This window comes from Malus sylvestris, chromosome 3 (assembly GCF_916048215.2).
Source record: "Malus sylvestris chromosome 3, drMalSylv7.2, whole genome shotgun sequence".
Classification (NCBI taxonomy): Eukaryota; Viridiplantae; Streptophyta; class Magnoliopsida; order Rosales; family Rosaceae; genus Malus; species Malus sylvestris.
In genome coordinates this window covers 34,402,149-34,419,606 of record NC_062262.1, presented here as the reverse complement: position 1 = coordinate 34,419,606, position 17,458 = coordinate 34,402,149, and the positions used below count along the sequence as shown (strand labels likewise).

The window sequence follows — 17,458 nt, the reverse complement described above, 5'->3', positions numbered from 1 at the left end:
TTTTTTATTTTTTTTTACAGTTTTATTTATTTATTTTACACAATTTTTTTCCTATAACTTCTATTTTTTTCTTTCTATAACTTCTATTTTACAAAATTTCTTTTATATTTTTTCCTATAACTTCTATTTTACAAAATTTCTTTTATATTTTTTCTAAATTATATTTTTTTTCCTATAACTTTTATTTTACAAAATTTGTTTCATATATTTTTTAAATTCTATTTTTTTCCTATAACTTCCTAAGCCATTATACAACATTAAATTAAATTAAGTAACATGAAACAACATTAAACATTATGAAATAACATTAAATAACATTAACCAACATAAAAATTATACAACATAAAAAAAAACATTTAACAACATGAAACTTAAACAATATTTTTTAAAACATTTAACAACATAAAAATCATACTGACGTCACTTAGCCGTTGGATTTGAATTTAAGTTGTAGTTTTTAAATAATAAATTATGTTTGGCCTTATAGCCCTCGGTTGGAGACGTTTTTTTGTGACACGACTAAAACAAGCCCTATGGCCCTCGGTTGAAGATGGAGGCCAATATGACCATGTACTGTTCATTAAAATATTAATATCTTGAAGGGTCAGAGGACTAAAACAAGTTATCTGGCCAGCCTTCAGTTGGAAATAGTCTAACTATCTGCTCGAAATGAAGCTAAAGAATCAATAACTTGCTTTTCTTCTTGATAAACATGTTCATATGAACTGCATTTGACGAAGTTGTTATTCTAATCCACAATAAGAAACCAGGTGATCAAATAAATTCAACGAAGAGATCAAATCCAATCAAATCCAAAACAAACCAACGTAATTGGATCCGATGGCGCATTTGCTTTGTGAGAATCCAATCGAATCCAATGAAATTTTCTCTTATATGTTTATTAAATTTAATAAATAATGAACAATTTAAACTATTTGATAGAACTATATTTAATATAATGTGAAACGAATACACTGTTCTTTAGAACTTGTGATTGAATTAGACTCGACGAAAGTTGTTTCACATTTGATGTATTTATGTTTCATACTATTAAAAATGGAGATCCAATCCAAACCAATAAAAGGAATTGGGTTGGTTTGGATTGAAAATCAACAATCCAAAATATATATTGGATCAAATGTGGATTCGTTAGATTTTATAAACCGACGAGCACTCGTAATCGATTTAGTTTCTGTGTTGAATATGATGTTTTACATTGAGAACGTAAATCTCATGCCAAGAAAGTAAAGCTTCGCATGCCAGTTTAAATGATTTTGAGCGTCTCCATGCAAAGCAACATTTATTAAAACCGTACATATCTTGAATGGCTAGATTTTTCTAAACCGTACATATTTTGTACGGGATGTGATGCAACAATTTTCCATGTTTAAAAAATGAATCCTACGCTAAGAAAATAAAGCTTCTAATTTAACATGATATATCAGATTCATGCGTACTCGCCACATTACATAACTTTTACACATTGCATAAGATAGCTAGGGTTACTTGTCAGTTTATTTTTCTTTTTGTTTGTTTGCAAAGAGTTCAGGGGAGGAGAGACTACTCTATCCCAGGGTCAGAGCATGCCACTAGGTTCTTTAAAGACTCACAGAAGGGTCTTAGCCCCTTTTTTTATTTTAGCCCCTTTTTTTATTTTTACAGATCTCTCACCAAGAGAAATTGTTAATAGCAGATTTCAGTCTTGATATAGCGAAGAGAACAATCCTTACCAACTCAATCCTCGTTAGCATTTTTTTTTCTTTTTGTTGGAATAGATGATTGATAATTTATCAATACATATAGTAACATAATCATGAATCAAAGAGTTTATAAATAAAGTAATATCTGTGGTTCACCCATTGAAGTATAGAAAATTAGGGTTATCTTCTTGCTCATAGAATTATAGAACGTGAGAGATTTTTCATTCTGACCAAAATACAGAGTAGGATATTACATGTCATTATTTAATTGGAGGAATTTTTTTTTTCAAATGTCTCTCAAATGGTACAATAACATAAGGTGTCCTTATGTTCGGTATTGAAAAATGTATGGTAGAATGTAAGATAATATTATCGTACATCTTTGGCTCCATGAATGATAAGTTTCCAAGTGTCCGCAAATGCGACATGAATGGAAAATGGAGATTGTATATATGCTGATAACACCCCCAATAATAATATGTTCCAATCTAAAAGATGGTGACTTGATTGAAGAGAGTTTAATCGAAATTTACCTTTACTTTTTCCAAAAGGAATAATTGACTATAAACTAATTGGTTGTACAGGTCAATCGGTATCCTCCCATTTCACCCAAAACTTTATTCGATATTTGCCCTGTTTTTAATTTCTTTGTTTTGTTTGCTATGAATTTATTCTCTGCCCTTAAATACTGAAATCTATATCTTGACCATGTACCCACAGTTTACAAACTTAAAACTTCCGTACGAGGAGGACCCCTTGCGAACCTAAAGATATAGACGAATTTATGGCACTATTTTTTATACAATTTGACACACGTTTTAATAGAGCTCATTCGTAATAATTTCAATTATTCAAATTGTCTATCTTTTAAGTCTTCGAAATTATATAACCATTGTATTAAGGGTTTAGTGTTTCTTTGTAGAAATGTATTTAACATTTTTTGTTTTCTACAAATGAATGTTTTAATAGTTTTAGATTTGTCTAATTTTTTGCAAATATTAGGAATGATGTTCTAAAATATAGATGGTTCAAATCGTTATAATATAATACTAAATGGGCCCTACAAAAACGTGTGTCAATAACTGTTTAAGAAAAGCGGTGCCACGAATCCTGCCCATATATATGTATATATTTTTCTTATAGTAATTAAAAAGTTGAAATTGTTCTCAAAGATATAATTTTGGTATATGAAAGAACAGACTATTTTTTTTTATTTGTAAAAAGGTTCACAAGTATATGATGCTACGTGTATTATATCTCAAATAAAAGACTTGCTTAGATGTCACCGATGTATAATTACGTGATGAGACTTGAGATATATAATACATATATGGTTATATAAAAGGAAAACTAATGAAAATAGTTTCTTTAAACTTTTTATTAACAAAAAATCATCCACTAACTTTATTTAATAAAAAAACTTAAATTTTAATAAAAATGACTTAAGTTTTAATAAAAATAGCAAAAGTTTAACATAATAATTAAAAAAATCAAAAACAAAATCTGATGCGCGCGTCACATTACTGAGTCATACACACTTTCCCTCCCTCCCGCTTTCTCCCTCCACCATTATTAACTCCTCTCTCCCTCTCCCCTCTTTCACATATTCCCATCAAATTTCTCTCTCCTCTCATCTCACCCATTCACATCAACTTTTTTTCTTTTCTCTCATCTCTCATATCACTCTACTCTCACTTCATAAATATTACAATTTTTACTTTTTATTTTATTGTATGTTTATTTGACCATTATTTCATAATTTGTTTGGAACAAACTAAGTAATAATATTATAAGACAAAAAAAATAAAGAAAAATTTTCATTTTTCAATTTGATAAACAATGTTTATTTTAATTTCAAAATAGTGTGATTTTATCTTTAATTTGGACAATTTTTTAAGTTTGTGTCATGTCATGTTAACACTAGTTATTTTTACAATTGAACATTGATTATTTCTAGAATCGAACACTGATTATATTTAGAACTTAACCCTAACTATTTCTCAAACCAAATAATGACTAACTCTTAAACCGAACACTAGTACTATCATTATTTCTTAAAATGAACGATGATTATTTCGTAAATTGAATACTGACTATTTCTGAAACTGAACATTAATACTATCACTATTTCGTAAACTAAACATTGACTATTTCTTAAACCGAACACTTTTGCTATCACTAATTCATAAATTAAACACTAACTATTTCTTAAACCAAACACTTATACTATCACTATTTCGTAAACAAAACACTAACTATTTCTTAAACCAAACACTAGTATTATCACTATTTCTTAACTATTTCTTAAACCAAACACTAGTATTATCAATATTTCTTAAACTGAAAATTAGCTACTTCTTAAACTGAACACTAATACTATCACTATTTTGTAAACTGACATTGACTATTTCTTAAACTAAATACTAATATTATCATTATTTCATAAACTAAACACTAACTATTTGTGACAACCCGTCCCTATTTTTCACTGTAATTTCTTTTCCATTGGTGTGAGTTGATGATTTTACCCTTTTTGGATAAAAGTGGAATCTGCCGTGGATGTGGTTTTCGGCTTTCAGTTTCTTTTTCCTGGTTTCGTAATTAATTAGTACTCGTCGCTACGAATGCGTGAACGCATGTTAAACTCGAATCAAATCTGTAATGACAAAGTTACGCTCCGTTAAAGTACGTTAATCATGGGTAATTTTGTACATGTGCGTACAAATTTACAGTGTTGGAAACACTATCAAATAGGCTGATTTTGTGCATTTAAAATTGTACAAAATCTGAAATTCAAAATCCATCCAATTCTTAAAAGTGGATCCAGTCCCCTCACTTTCAACCAATCAAATTATTCAATTTGACTTTTTCCACCAATCCTTCACCACCATTCCTTTTTCCCTACTTTCTCCTTCACCAATCAATTGCTTTCCTTCCTTTGAAAGCAACCAATCAAATCATCACCATCAAACCCATCACTCAATCAGAAAGCATTATTTCTCTCTTTCTTCTCTTTCTCCCCGAAGGCCTTTCTCTCACCTTTTCTTTTTAACTCTCTCTAACGACATCCAAACCCTACAAACGTGACTTGTAACCTACACCTTTGAACTCCCTTCAACCCCATCATCACAACCGTGTAACCAAATCTCGATTTGGTTGAGGTTTGACTCACCAACTTGGAAGCTTCGACTCGGTGAGTTTTGGATCGACATTTTCAGGCTGAGTCGAGGAGTTTTAAAGGTCGGGGAAGCTTTCTTACAACTCCCCGAGGTCTTTAGTAAATGTTTGGTGAAGAAACAACCTCGAAATGCAAGGTTTCAAGAAGTCCTAGGTTTAGCCGTACCTTTCAATGCTTTTTTTCAAGCCACCTCCGTCCATTTTTTGGACTTCAAAAAGGTATAACGCGATTCTATTCTTCATAAGCTTCATTTCCATATAAATTTTGTGAAAAATGGTTGATAAATGAAGAAGATACGAAGGTTTGAAATTTTACCTAGAAACCGGTGAAATTTTCCAGATTCCAGCGAGTTCAGATGGCGGCGGCCGGCGAGGACCACCGGAGAAGATGACGGAATATTCTTTCAACTCTGACGAAATATTATAATGGCGTCAGGTAACGCCATTAACTTCTGTTACCTTTTAAAGGAATATTCCTAATGGCCGTTATGCCTCTGTCAGCTCTGCATGCACGTGGCCGGTGCGTGAGGGCGCGTCCGGTGTCAAAAAATTATTCTGAAATTTTTTGTAGGTCCATGACATCGAGTAGATCGATTTCGTATATTCAAACTCTATGTTTGAGCAATCTACAGAGGTTTTATTTAAATTTCTGTTTATGTGTTATTAAACTAAGTTAATTAGTAATTTCACATATAGGATAAACATATCCCGAGGACGTACGGGGTCAAGCAAGGCTCGGAGGCTTTGTTTCAACTGCGTATCTGTGAGTGGGCAGTTTATATATATATATATATATTTATATGGCTTATAGTTTCCACAAATGCGTTTAAATGGATTTATGCCTATTATGCCACAATTTTAATTTAGTTTGGTAAATATTGCCTTGTGTATGGAATTATAAAATGGCTATGGAATGTTCATACACAGATTTACCTGCTTATAATATAGTACAATGGTAGAATAATAAGGGGGTGTATTCAATTGAGATTTTGAGGGATTTTAATTCTTTTAATGAATCTAGGGGTATTCAATCAGGATTTTAAGTGATTCTCTGAAATTCAAGGTGTATTCAATTAGAATTTTAAGATAGTTTATTAAAATCCTTAGAAATCTACGTGTATTCAATTAGGATTTTAAAGAAGTTTATAACATTCCAGGTGTATTCAATTAGTAATTGATTTTAAAGAATTTGAGAAGGTTGAGGAATTAGAGGGAATTGGAGAGATTTTGTAGTGTATTTTAAGCATCTACAAATCTCACTTCTTCCCATGAGATTTCGAGGGAATTTAATCAAAATTTTATATGGAATATCTACAAATCAATTAAACTCCATAAAAGTCCATGGATTTATAAATCCATTAAAGTCTCTCAAGTTCTCAATTGAATACACCCCCCTAAAATGATTCTATAGGAAGCGCAGGTAAATTTAGGTGAGTTTAGTATATTGATTGAATTGTATGGCATACATATATTCATATAGTTGGCTCATCATTACTACACCCCGGTGTTAGTGCTCCTGCATGGGGCCAAGGCCAGCCTTCACGTGTATGTTCACCTCTCGCACCGCATGCTCGTCTTGGATCCAAGTAGGTGCTAGCCTGTCGTACATGTCGTGTTAGGCGACTTTGACTTGTACGTGACTGCGCTTAGCGCAAGCTTCACATGATCGTAGCACTATAGCGTATATTATTATTACACCTAGCCTGTCATACAGGTCACATTAGGTGACTCCGACTTGTGTGATAGTATAGATTGATGAGCCATAGGTGCAGTTGTACAAGTCACATTAGGTGACTCCAACTTGGGTGCTAATATATTGTCAAGCACATGCCTATATTTTTATTGTTGTTGAATTATTCCTGTTGTGGCATATTTCTGATATATATTGTTGGCATACATTAAATCTTCATGCGTATACGTAGTATGATTTTAAGGAAACTATACTTGTTTTATAGTAAGGGGTTAGTACGTTCGAAAGTAAGGGTTTTCTTACAAGCGTTGTTTTGCTGACCCACTCAACTTTGTTTTTTGTCTCTCCAGGTTTAGTAGCTGTGCTTAAGTGTAAACGAGGATTCTGGAAAATCTCAGGAGATGGTTATTTCTAGTGGTATAACCTTCATCCTATTTACTATATTGTCTTATACTCTGACATCATGTGTGAAATGGGTTCAATCCCGCTCACCTGCGCACTCTTTTGATTAGGCACTTTTAGGTTTAAATTTATTCACATTTTCCACATTACTACACTTTATGGCTTCGTCACCTTCCAAGTGTCGGCCAGCACAGCTCAATTTGAAGTCCTAATGGACATTCCGGGTCGGGATGTGTCACTATTTCTTAAACTGAACACTAGTACTATCACTATTTCATTAACCATGGCATAGAAAACAATGGACAACAGACAAAGCTCAACTGGAAAATGCACACTAGCATCTATGGTTTTGGGGGCCAAGAAATTAGTGGCCAATGGTTTGAAAAATAAACTTGGAAAAGGCATGTCCTTAACATTAACTAGATACAAATGATTAGTTGTGTTTTCTGATTAGTTGTTATACTGATTAATGGATGAGTGGTGAAGATTCTAACAATGAATAGCAAACCCAAATAATTATTCTATACATGAGAATGTCGTCAAAAGTATTATGATGGTAGAATATCTTCATGAAGTGTAATCCAAAGCAATTAGTCATTTAAGTTTGAAGAGAGCAGGTCTTTCTCTAATTTTAGGAAAGATGAGAGCCTATTACATTCTCACAAAAAGTTCAAATAGGAAATCATCAGTTAAGATTATTATGGGAGATAGTTTATTACAATTTTGTTGAAAATGGTGAGAGCGGGAACATGAGGGGAGCATTGAAAGTACTAACTATCATCATTAAAGCTCCTAAACATGAAATAAAGAAAGACAAAGGAGGCACGTGGGGCTATGAGGTTAGGATTTGAAGCTACTAAAGAAAATAATAATAAAAGGTGTGGGTTGCTGCAATATATATGATAAGTTCACAGAATTTGCAATGCACGCGCTTTTGTGAGGTTATTTTTTTTTTTTTATTATTTTCTTTTTGTTGTCAGTATCATTAAATAAAATTATAGAGTGGTTTTTGGTTAAAATGCAAACTTTTGAAACAATTTTCATTAGTTTTCTTTAAATAAAACTGGTGATAGGCATTTTAACTTCGATTGGACCTAGCTAGTTATTATGGCTGAAATACGGGGATGATGGATGTTACCGGCATAAGAAAGATAAACACTTAATTATATACCACCGCTATATGGCAGGTTTTCTTCACAAATAGATCGATGCAGTTTTTATTTTTATTTTTTGGTTTGGGTGATAGATTGTGGGTATTTTCCTAAGTGGGTCCTAAGCATTTCATTTTCCAGGTGGTTGGATATGCTTCATGGATTTCATTCTCAAATTAGGGTACAAAAATCCTAGAAAAGAGAAGATGAATAGGAACCAGAATAATGTATAGCATCATGCACCGTGCATGAAAATGACAACAGTACATAGTGAGTGGTTTCCGAACATCTACAATTTGTTTCCATTTTCGTTGTTTTTTGGTTTCCTTTTTGGGTCAGAAACCTAGGAAAAATATAGGGCAACAAGTTAATACAACGATATTTATAATTTTTTTATATGTATTTATATCATTGGTATAGAACGTCACAATAACAGTATACACACATAATATAATTGAAAAAAGTTGAGGTTTCACTATAAAATTCATTACAAATATAGCGAGCAGCTCAACTACTTATATGCATGTAAAATCCATTTTTTTCTTTGATATAGTTATGCTCTCAACAATGAGATTGATGCTCTTAACAACCCATTCCTCTTGTATCGTATCTATAGGCACACAAAAAGAAAAGCTAAAAAACCCAAAGCCACTTTGTGGGACTTTGTTCTGATGCTTCTTGCACCTTCACTGTAGAACACAACAGGCTCGCCCATTTGCCCACTTGCCCAGATATGTGCCTTTTGGCGCAGCGGCATGAAGCCACAGAAAAAGAATTTTAGGTTATCTTCTCTTTTGGTTATTAGCTTTTTTAAGTTGCTTTTGTTAGGGTTTTTGTGTAAATTAGTTAGGTATTATGTACGTGACGTTCACCAAAAACTGTAAGTAATGAGAACTAATTAACCAGATTAGGGTCTTTGAGTCTTGGAAAAAAACAGTAAGTCTACCAAAGCAATCCATTAGGGTTTTGAGTATTGGACCGAAATGAATAGAGGATTTTTTTTTTTTTTTGGGGGTGGGGGGGGGGGGGTAAATAATAGGGTAACTAACAAGATTGAGCTAGCATTGAGTCATTATCCAGTAATGATCTATGTACGAACTTGAGTCAGTGTGTGATGTGTATCCCTCCTATTTTAGATAAGCACCAAACACCGACGTCCATGACTATTGTTTAATTCAAGGGAATTTAAATGAAAAATTTTTGGTACTGTTTATTTTAACGAAAAATCATTTTTTTACATTAAAAAGTCAATCATGGTACTATTTATTTTACCTTTTATTTTGTTCTTATCATTAAAACTCAAAATTTTCAAACATTTTTTATTAGTTTTCATTTAATTTAATTGGACTCGTTCACTTCAAACTACTAGTTTGCAGAATAAGATTTTTACATATTTATTAGGGAATGCTAGTCATCTTCTCAAATAACTTCCTCATTTTATCTTCAACTTTCATTTCATTTTCATCATGCAATTTCACAAGAAGATTGAAAACTTTTTTCTTTTTTTTTCTTTTTTTTTTTGTGTGTAGAAAAGCCTTTAAAGATATCATATCTACAAAATCTCATTTGAGCTAGTAAACAAACAAATTTGGCAAAAAAGGGGCATACGCTTGGGGAAAGCATTTAGTTTGGTTCGTCTCGCTGTTACGGCGAGTCATGAGCTCAAAAGGAGGCAGATTGTCTGCTCTTCTGTTTGGGTGCTTTTCTCATCCATTCTTATTTGTGCGATCACGGTTAAGCCACGTTAATATTTTATATTCTTATTACTTTTTGTCCTATTATCTCTATAAAAAAATAATATAAAATGTTAACGTGACTTAACCGTAACCGCACAAAATATGAAGAGATGAGAAAGACATTCAAACATGAGGGCAGACAATCTGCCTCCGAGCTCAAATGGGACACTGAAGTCTAAATCTACAATATTTGGGTCTTGCTCCTGCTATGTTTTCCCCACATGTTCTTCGATCCTTTTAACCATATATTTTATATTAAATTTTGATAATGTTAATTGAACAGTTAGACAACTTCTAATTTGAATGATTTTTTGCAAAGTTGATCATAAAGACTAACCTAACATTTAGGTGGTTTCGATCCTCAAACAATATTAAGAATAAAAAAAGTCGAGAAAGTAAAATGAGAAAATATAAATGAAAAGGTTGCTAGCATCTTTCTTATTTATTTGGAACATGTATTAAGTGGAGGATGGGGGTGCTGCATCTGTCTTATCATTTGGACATTGTATATCATGCTCCACATTAATTGCATATTTGCAAATTAATCAACAAAAGGGTTTTGTGTGTGTGTGATGCGTGAAAAGAAAGCAAAGCATATTAATAATACATGGTGATTGCATATCACAAACTTCAATTAGTGTTTCAATTCTTTTCTATAGTTGCTTTTTATGAGAAGAAATATCGTCTATTCGCATCCAACTAGCCATGCTTTTGACTTCTTATTAAGCAATGATCATATCCAAAAACCCATTATAATAACTTAATTATCTTGGCTTGATGAGCCTCCGAATGATATATTATTCGTAACACGTTAATCAGTTGATGAATATGTTGTTTAATTTTGATTATTAATAAGATGAGTATTACTAAAGAGATTAAATTTGTTAAACCATATGACTTGGTTGTGAACGATTAAATTATTACTTAAGTGTTGATTAATGTGTTTATTCCTACTGGCTACTGGTAACACATCACATGATTTATAAATTTGATTTACGTAACATTACCCTAATATAAATACTACCGTTTTGCATCAAAAACTTAATTATCTTAATCCATCTCCATCTCGGACCCGGCTTCTCTGCCCTCCCAGTTCTCATACACTCTTATTCCTTTCTATTTTGTACGGTTATGGTTAAGCCACGTCAACATTTTCTATTGATTTTTTTATAGAGATAATAAGACAAAAAGAAATAATGATATAAAATATTAACGTAACCTAATTATGACCGCACAAATAAAAGAAAATAAGAGTATAAGAACTGGAATGTCAAAGAAGCCAGGTCCCTCCATCTCAACCATATCCTTATCATTTCAAGATTCTGATTCTTTAAAGTAAATTCATACGCAATGCATGACAAAAACTACAGAGATATGGTATGACATGAATGTACGGAGCACACACTTATTTTGTACTAGAAAATAAAAAACTTTATCTTGTCTTCATCACCATCATCACCATCATCATCATCATAATTAACTCTACTTTTTCATGGAACCAATACCAGCAACTCAATTCCTAAAAAATGAATTGGCTCAATATCCATTTAATCCATTCAAATGAATAGTAATTGATCAAGTGCATCTCTACCTCTAAAAGATAAGTTGAACAAGAGTTTAGTCAATTTGTATTAAAATATTATTAATTTTTTTAATAAAATAATAAAAAATAATTTTATTTTTAATTTCAGATAAAAATTTTAACCAATTTTGTTACGGTACGTATCATTTTCCGAAAGTACAATTTTTGCGAAAGATGGTTAGGTATTTATATATATAAATCTTTTATTTTTTTCTGTATTTTTAAATAAATTTTTATTAAGTTAATTAATCTAGACCGTTGGATATCAAAATAATGAAATCTAATAGTCCAAAAGTGGATATGTGGTCCACAGTAAGATTCTAACTTTTTTTTTTATGCTGGAACGCGCGCTCACCACGCATGTATCTCATGTGCCAGCGACAAAAAAAAGAAATTCACATAACTGACATCATGTAAGCCGATCCCTTGCTCAGTCCATTATGTGCTGGGCTCAAAGCTACCCTCCACTTTGGGCCAGCCTATTGGGTGGGGTGGAGTGGGATTTTGAGAGGACTGGCCTAAAAAATAGACTTTGGGCTAGCATATTTCTTAGGGGTGGAAGTGCTCAAAGCTAAAAAAGCTATATAATCATATCAAGCATGAGATGGAATTATTCGATACAATAAATTAATGCTTAAGAAGTGTCATGACTTAATTTCTTTATTTTACACTGAATAAATTAGATAACCAGAACTTACTGCATAAGAAAATTTTAATGTCTAAGCTTCTAGTGAGTTGCAGCTGCAAGTGCTTCAAGAACCCTAAGGCTTCCAAGATGTGGAGGAACCTCAGCTGTCATATTGTAAAGAAACTGGCCAACGATCATAGCACTTGTCCCCGACACAAGCTTTTTCCAGGCCTCGTCGGCCTCTTCGCCGCGCTTTCGGAACACCTCCGTGGCATCCAACGGGTGCAGATTCCACCCTTTGATATTTCTAAGTCTATGAATCTTCTCCAGTTGTCGACATGCCAATTTGCACGTATTGTCCTTAATTTCGTCCACTGCTTGTCGTAGTAACCGAGCACGAGTTTCTTCTTCCAAAAATGGCCCATACCTGAAGTACTTATCGAATTCAGGGACCCCTATTGCTCTTCGAATCCCTTTCGTGTAATCTGCATTGGGATCAAAGTACTCTCTCGCCTCATCCACCATTCCGTTTTGAACCATGTGGTCTACCCGTTTTGACACAAAAGAGTGCAGAACGGGTGTAGACACATCTACCCATAAAAAGCAACAGTCATACTTGGACCGAAATTTATAGTCATAATCATCGATCAACGCCTCGATGTAAGAGTTGGAACCTCCAACGATGATTGGAAGCCGATCACGGCCTAAAATGGATTCAATGGCAATTGAGGTTAGGTCACAAAAATCCCTGGCAGTAAAATCTTCATGAGGATCTAGCATCCCTAGCAAATGGTGCGGTACACCACGTTGCTCTTCTTTGGTTATTTTGTTGGTGACTATGTCAAGGCCTTCGTAGACTTGCATTTTGTCGGAGTTTATGATTTCTGCCGGGAAACAGGTGGCTAGGTCGATGGAGAGCCTTGACTTTCCGGTCCCTGTTGCTCCCATTACGATCACCACCTTCTCCTTCTGCCGGTGAGGATTGAACACGTCCATTTTATGATTATGGCCACTAGATGGAACATGTAGTAATGTTTGTATTTGTTTGCACATTGGCATCATGCTGGTGATGATCAAATACTTTATCTGCAAAAAGTTACGAAACATAAGCAAAACATAAAATTATGAAATCAAAACTTAAAACAAATCAAATTTGATCCAATTTTTGAGTCTGGTTTTAATATATTTACCTGTAAATTGGTTTATGAGATGCAGCTAGACGAAGAAGCTAGAGGAAAGTTGGCAGACGGTAATACGGCACACGCTTATTTGGCTCTTTTGATATAACTAGCTAGCTAGAGAGAGAACTGATGTCATAAGTAACCAAAGTTACGAGGAAATAAAAAATTTCTCAAAAAGTTGAAGCAACTTCTTCACACCTCGTGTAGGAAAGGGGAGGTTTTCAATGTTTATATACCTGGGAAAATTGGCAAGTTGGTCAATTGGTTATGCATTTGGAATTACAAGTAGTCAACTTTAAACCTGTGGAGGTAGAAAAAAAAGGAAATTAAAAGAAGTGGTCTTGCAATATATTCCCTCCACAAAAGTTTGATATATTTATTTATTTGATTTGATTGCTAGCTGCATATATAATATAGCTTTCGAGTTGAATATATAGTAATCAAAGTCATGAAAGAAAACAACAAACAATAACGAAAGCATAATTGAGTTGCATATACGAGTTAGGCTAGTTGAATAAAATAGTGCGAACAATGTCTTTATATCCGACTTTGATGCCACTTTTATTGATTAAAACAGTTTGTGCCAAAACAAAAAACAAAAAACAAAACAAACATGATCCATGGTTTTGTGCATGAGTAGTAGTAGTAGTACTGTAAGGTAAGTACCACCTCAAATTTCAACCTCAACTTGAAAATGTTCTTGCATGACATTGCAATTGCAGCAAGATTTTGATTCTTAAAACGACATCTGATAGTTACGCTAATTGGACTCAACTGTAAATGCTTGCAATTTAATAAGCAAGATCTGATTCTTCGCATACAGTGGATTTGACAAAACACCTTGAATCCGAATATAGAAAAATAAAATAAAATAAACCTAATGTAATTTTCAATGTGATTAAATCCCAAAGGCTTACTAATTAGGTTTATATGGCACCTAAAAATTAATTAAATATATGTATTATATACAGGAAAGGAAGAATTTTATTTGACAACGGAATAAAAAGAACCAAATTAAATTAAATAAGTTTTCCAATATCAGAGTGTCGTTTTAGTGATGGTCAAATCAATGGTCACTTTTCTCATTCGGGATGTAATAGAATAACTCACTTTATTCTGTAAAATTTTCTTGGGACTCCACTGAATCTACCTAGCTTGGTCGTATTTCGATCACAAAGTAACTTGTAAAAGTTAAATATAATATTACAAGGGTAGCTAATTGATCATTAGGTTCCATTAAATAAATTCTGTTTAGAGCGTTTTGATCCCTCTTTAGTCTCAAAAAACAAAAAGTCTTGTTAACTTGGTTCGCCATGTAGAATGTTTGATTAGTAGAACTTTCTAATTATGATGTAACATATATACATGAACAGATTGCAGGATAGTGAGGATAAGTTTAGTGAGGATAATTATGATCTTTGGCATGCATTTCAAATGATTTGTCTAATCATATATATGATCAGTATATAGGATAGGGTTTGCTAGATTGGTTTCCACTAAGAGAAACTGAAAACGATTTGGTATGGAATTTTTGGGTTATGTCATGCTTGATTAGTACAGGCCAATAACAGTTTAATCACTAGAAATCGACTAATATAATTATAAAGAGAAATAATGTCACGGATAATCATTCACGCACAAGTGATCTGAATTGTATTCACAGTTTAGACCATCTTCAACCCTTGGGGATAAAGTTTAAAAATTTAAGCCATACAATTTACGCCATATCCTAGAAACTGTTTTTCTTTTCCAACCATTATGGCTTAAAATTTTAGTCCGAGATTATTAAACAATGATTTTAGCCTAACTTTATTTTTTCGGTAACTTTTTTGAAAATAAAATTTATATAGATTATCCTAATTTATTTTGATGAACATTATAGTCTAAAAATATTTAAATTCTGATAAGTAATTAAAAATCATACAAATACATAGGTATTTATAAAGTTTATGTTAAATTTGATTTAAATAATTTTCTTAAATTTAAATTATTTTAGACATTAGATTTAATTTTGGACCGTAAAATCTTTTTTTTTTACTATTAGATTTGATCATAGCCGTTAGATTATAAGTGAAAACAGAATTTTTTTTTTTGAAATATGACAGTTTGGTGGGTCCAGCATAATTTAAGCCAGACTTAAATCCTTGGGGAAATCTAGCCTAGAGATATATTTTCTCCCCATGGCTTATTTTAGGCCATGGTTGGAGATGGTTTGGGGGAGGTTTTAAAGTTTATAATTTAAGTTTTATCCCATAGGTTGGAGATGATCTTAGGATTTAGGTTATTTAACCCAATTTCTAGTCATGTGTGTTACGCATGCATTAATGGCTTGAAGTCGTTCACTCGTGTATGGACAATTTTTTTTTCTCAACTCGCATATGGACTCTCAACTTGCGTATGGACTCTCAACTCATCATTATATGATGGCTTATTAGTCGAAATGCCCCCTAAAATTGCGGTTGCATCTCAGCTTACCCCTTGAAACTGATTTTGTCTCACTTTGCCCCCTAAAACTGACATTTTCAACTCTTTTGTCTCACTTTACCCACTTCCATTAATGGACTGTTAAATTTAAGGGTATTTTAGACATTTCAGTTTTTACACCTTTATTTACATTTAGTGCCCACACTAAATAAGTCTCAATTTTATTTTTGACAACTCTAATTCAAACGCATAAATTTTGGGTATTTTTAAAAATAAATTATTCAATCAATAGAAAAATTTCAAGCAACAAAATCATTGTATCAACCAAAATAAGGGTTACATTTGTTTGTAGAGTCATTTCATTTGCAAGACATCCATGTATTGGCTCGAAACTTTGCAATTGAAAACTATTTATTACAACAAAATCATTATACCATTAAGCTATCTTATCCAAAATATTTCCCAAACCAAAAAAATCATTTAAAGCAAAATGTGCATAGTTTGAAACAAAAAAAATTCACATTGTTGAACACTAATTCCACTAGGCATGAGCTTGTTCAAACTATGCACATTTGCTTTAAATGATTTTTTTTTGGTTTGGGAGTACTTAATTTGGATAGGATAGCTTAGTGGTATAATGATTTTGTTGTAATGAATATTTTTCATTTGCAAAGTTTCGAGCCAATACATGGATGTCTTGCAAGTGAAATGACTCTACGAACAAATGTAACCTGTATTTTGGTTGATACAATGATTTTGCTGCTCGGAAATTTTCTATTGATTGAATAATTTATTTTTAAAAGTGCCCAAAATTTATGTGTTTGAATTAGAGTTGTCAAAAATAAAACTGAGATTTGTTTAGTGCGCATGCTAGAGGTAAATAAATGTGTAAAAATTGAAAGGTCTAAACTACCCTTAAGTTTAACAGTCCATTAACAGAAGTGGGTAAAATGAGACAAAAAAGTTGAAAATGTCAATTTCAGAGGTCAAAATGAGACAAAACCCGTTTCAGAGGGTAAACTAAGACTCACTGCAGTTTTAGGGGGCATTTCAACTAATAAACCTTATATGAAATATAGGTCAATCATATGCACTAAATAAATTAGGAATATTGTCACTAACAATCATTCATGTACGTGCAAGTGATATGAATTCTATTTGGAGCTTAATGTTTAGAGGTTAGAGTTTAGGGCAATCGATTATCAGTCATGTGAGTTACGCATGCATTAGTGGTTGAGAGTTGTACACCTGCGCATGAACTCCCCCAACTCATTATTGATATATATGTGATCAATCATATAGGGGTGTGAACATCTTACATGTCATGTACTCATTTCACATCGAAGAGTACCAAAATGGTGTAAATCAGATCACGCGGCCAGCTGGGAATGGGTTGATGAGATGAAGTTGAAAAAAAAAAGCAAAGCTTTTTAATCATCATGGATGAGAAACCTTTCTATATAACTTTATTAGTTCGATTCCATGTACAGATACTGTTGCATCGATCAAATTGACATCCCATCGATCGATCTGTTGAGTGTTCACATAAAATCAAAGTCAGAAAAAGCTTTTATAAATTATAATTATGATTTCGTTTCAATAATTTCAGCTGTGCAAAGAAAAGAAAAAACAAAGTTGAATGCGGCGAGATATCGAGTTGAAAATGGCCTATCCGCAACTGCAAATTATTTGCTGTGGGGCGGTGGCTGGCTCCTACCAACGTCACAACTAGCTAATCTAGCCTGGTCAAATACCAAAGACGGAATGAAAAAAAATAAGGATTGCAA

The 17,458-nt window shown here is 32.7% G+C and overlaps 1 protein-coding gene and 1 long non-coding RNA gene across 4 annotated transcripts; one reads left to right on the top strand and one right to left on the bottom strand.

Moving 5' to 3' along the window:
- The first annotated feature begins 4,684 nt into the window (after positions 1-4,684).
- On the top strand, positions 4,685-9,639 carry LOC126614326 (uncharacterized). Of its 3 annotated transcripts, none has more exons than XR_007620344.1 (5): positions 4,685-5,096; positions 5,218-5,313; positions 6,918-6,984; positions 8,262-8,390; positions 8,737-9,639. It is a non-coding gene; the product is annotated as an uncharacterized LOC126614326 (long non-coding RNA). The 3 variants fall into 3 exon arrangements; XR_007620345.1 differs by lacking the exon at positions 8,737-9,639 and adding an exon at positions 5,574-5,640 and having other exon boundaries at positions 8,262-8,518; XR_007620343.1 differs by lacking the exon at positions 8,737-9,639 and having other exon boundaries at positions 8,262-8,518.
- Positions 9,640-12,010: 2,371 nt separating this feature from the next.
- LOC126614325 (adenylate isopentenyltransferase 3, chloroplastic-like) lies at positions 12,011-13,616 on the bottom strand. Its single transcript, XM_050281918.1, has 2 exons — positions 13,257-13,616; positions 12,011-13,152 (listed from the first exon to the last, which is right to left on the bottom strand). Exon 2 carries the CDS (start codon positions 13,126-13,128, stop codon positions 12,166-12,168), a length of 963 nt encoding a protein of 320 aa, XP_050137875.1. The 5' UTR covers positions 13,129-13,152; positions 13,257-13,616; the 3' UTR covers positions 12,011-12,165.
- Positions 13,617-17,458: the final 3,842 nt, after the last annotated feature.

Bases quoted from the DNA above. Each gene is read 5' to 3' on its own strand.
- LOC126614325 (XM_050281918.1), bottom strand. From the start codon at position 13,128: ATGATGCCAATGTGCAAACAAATACAAACATTACTACATGTTCCATCT.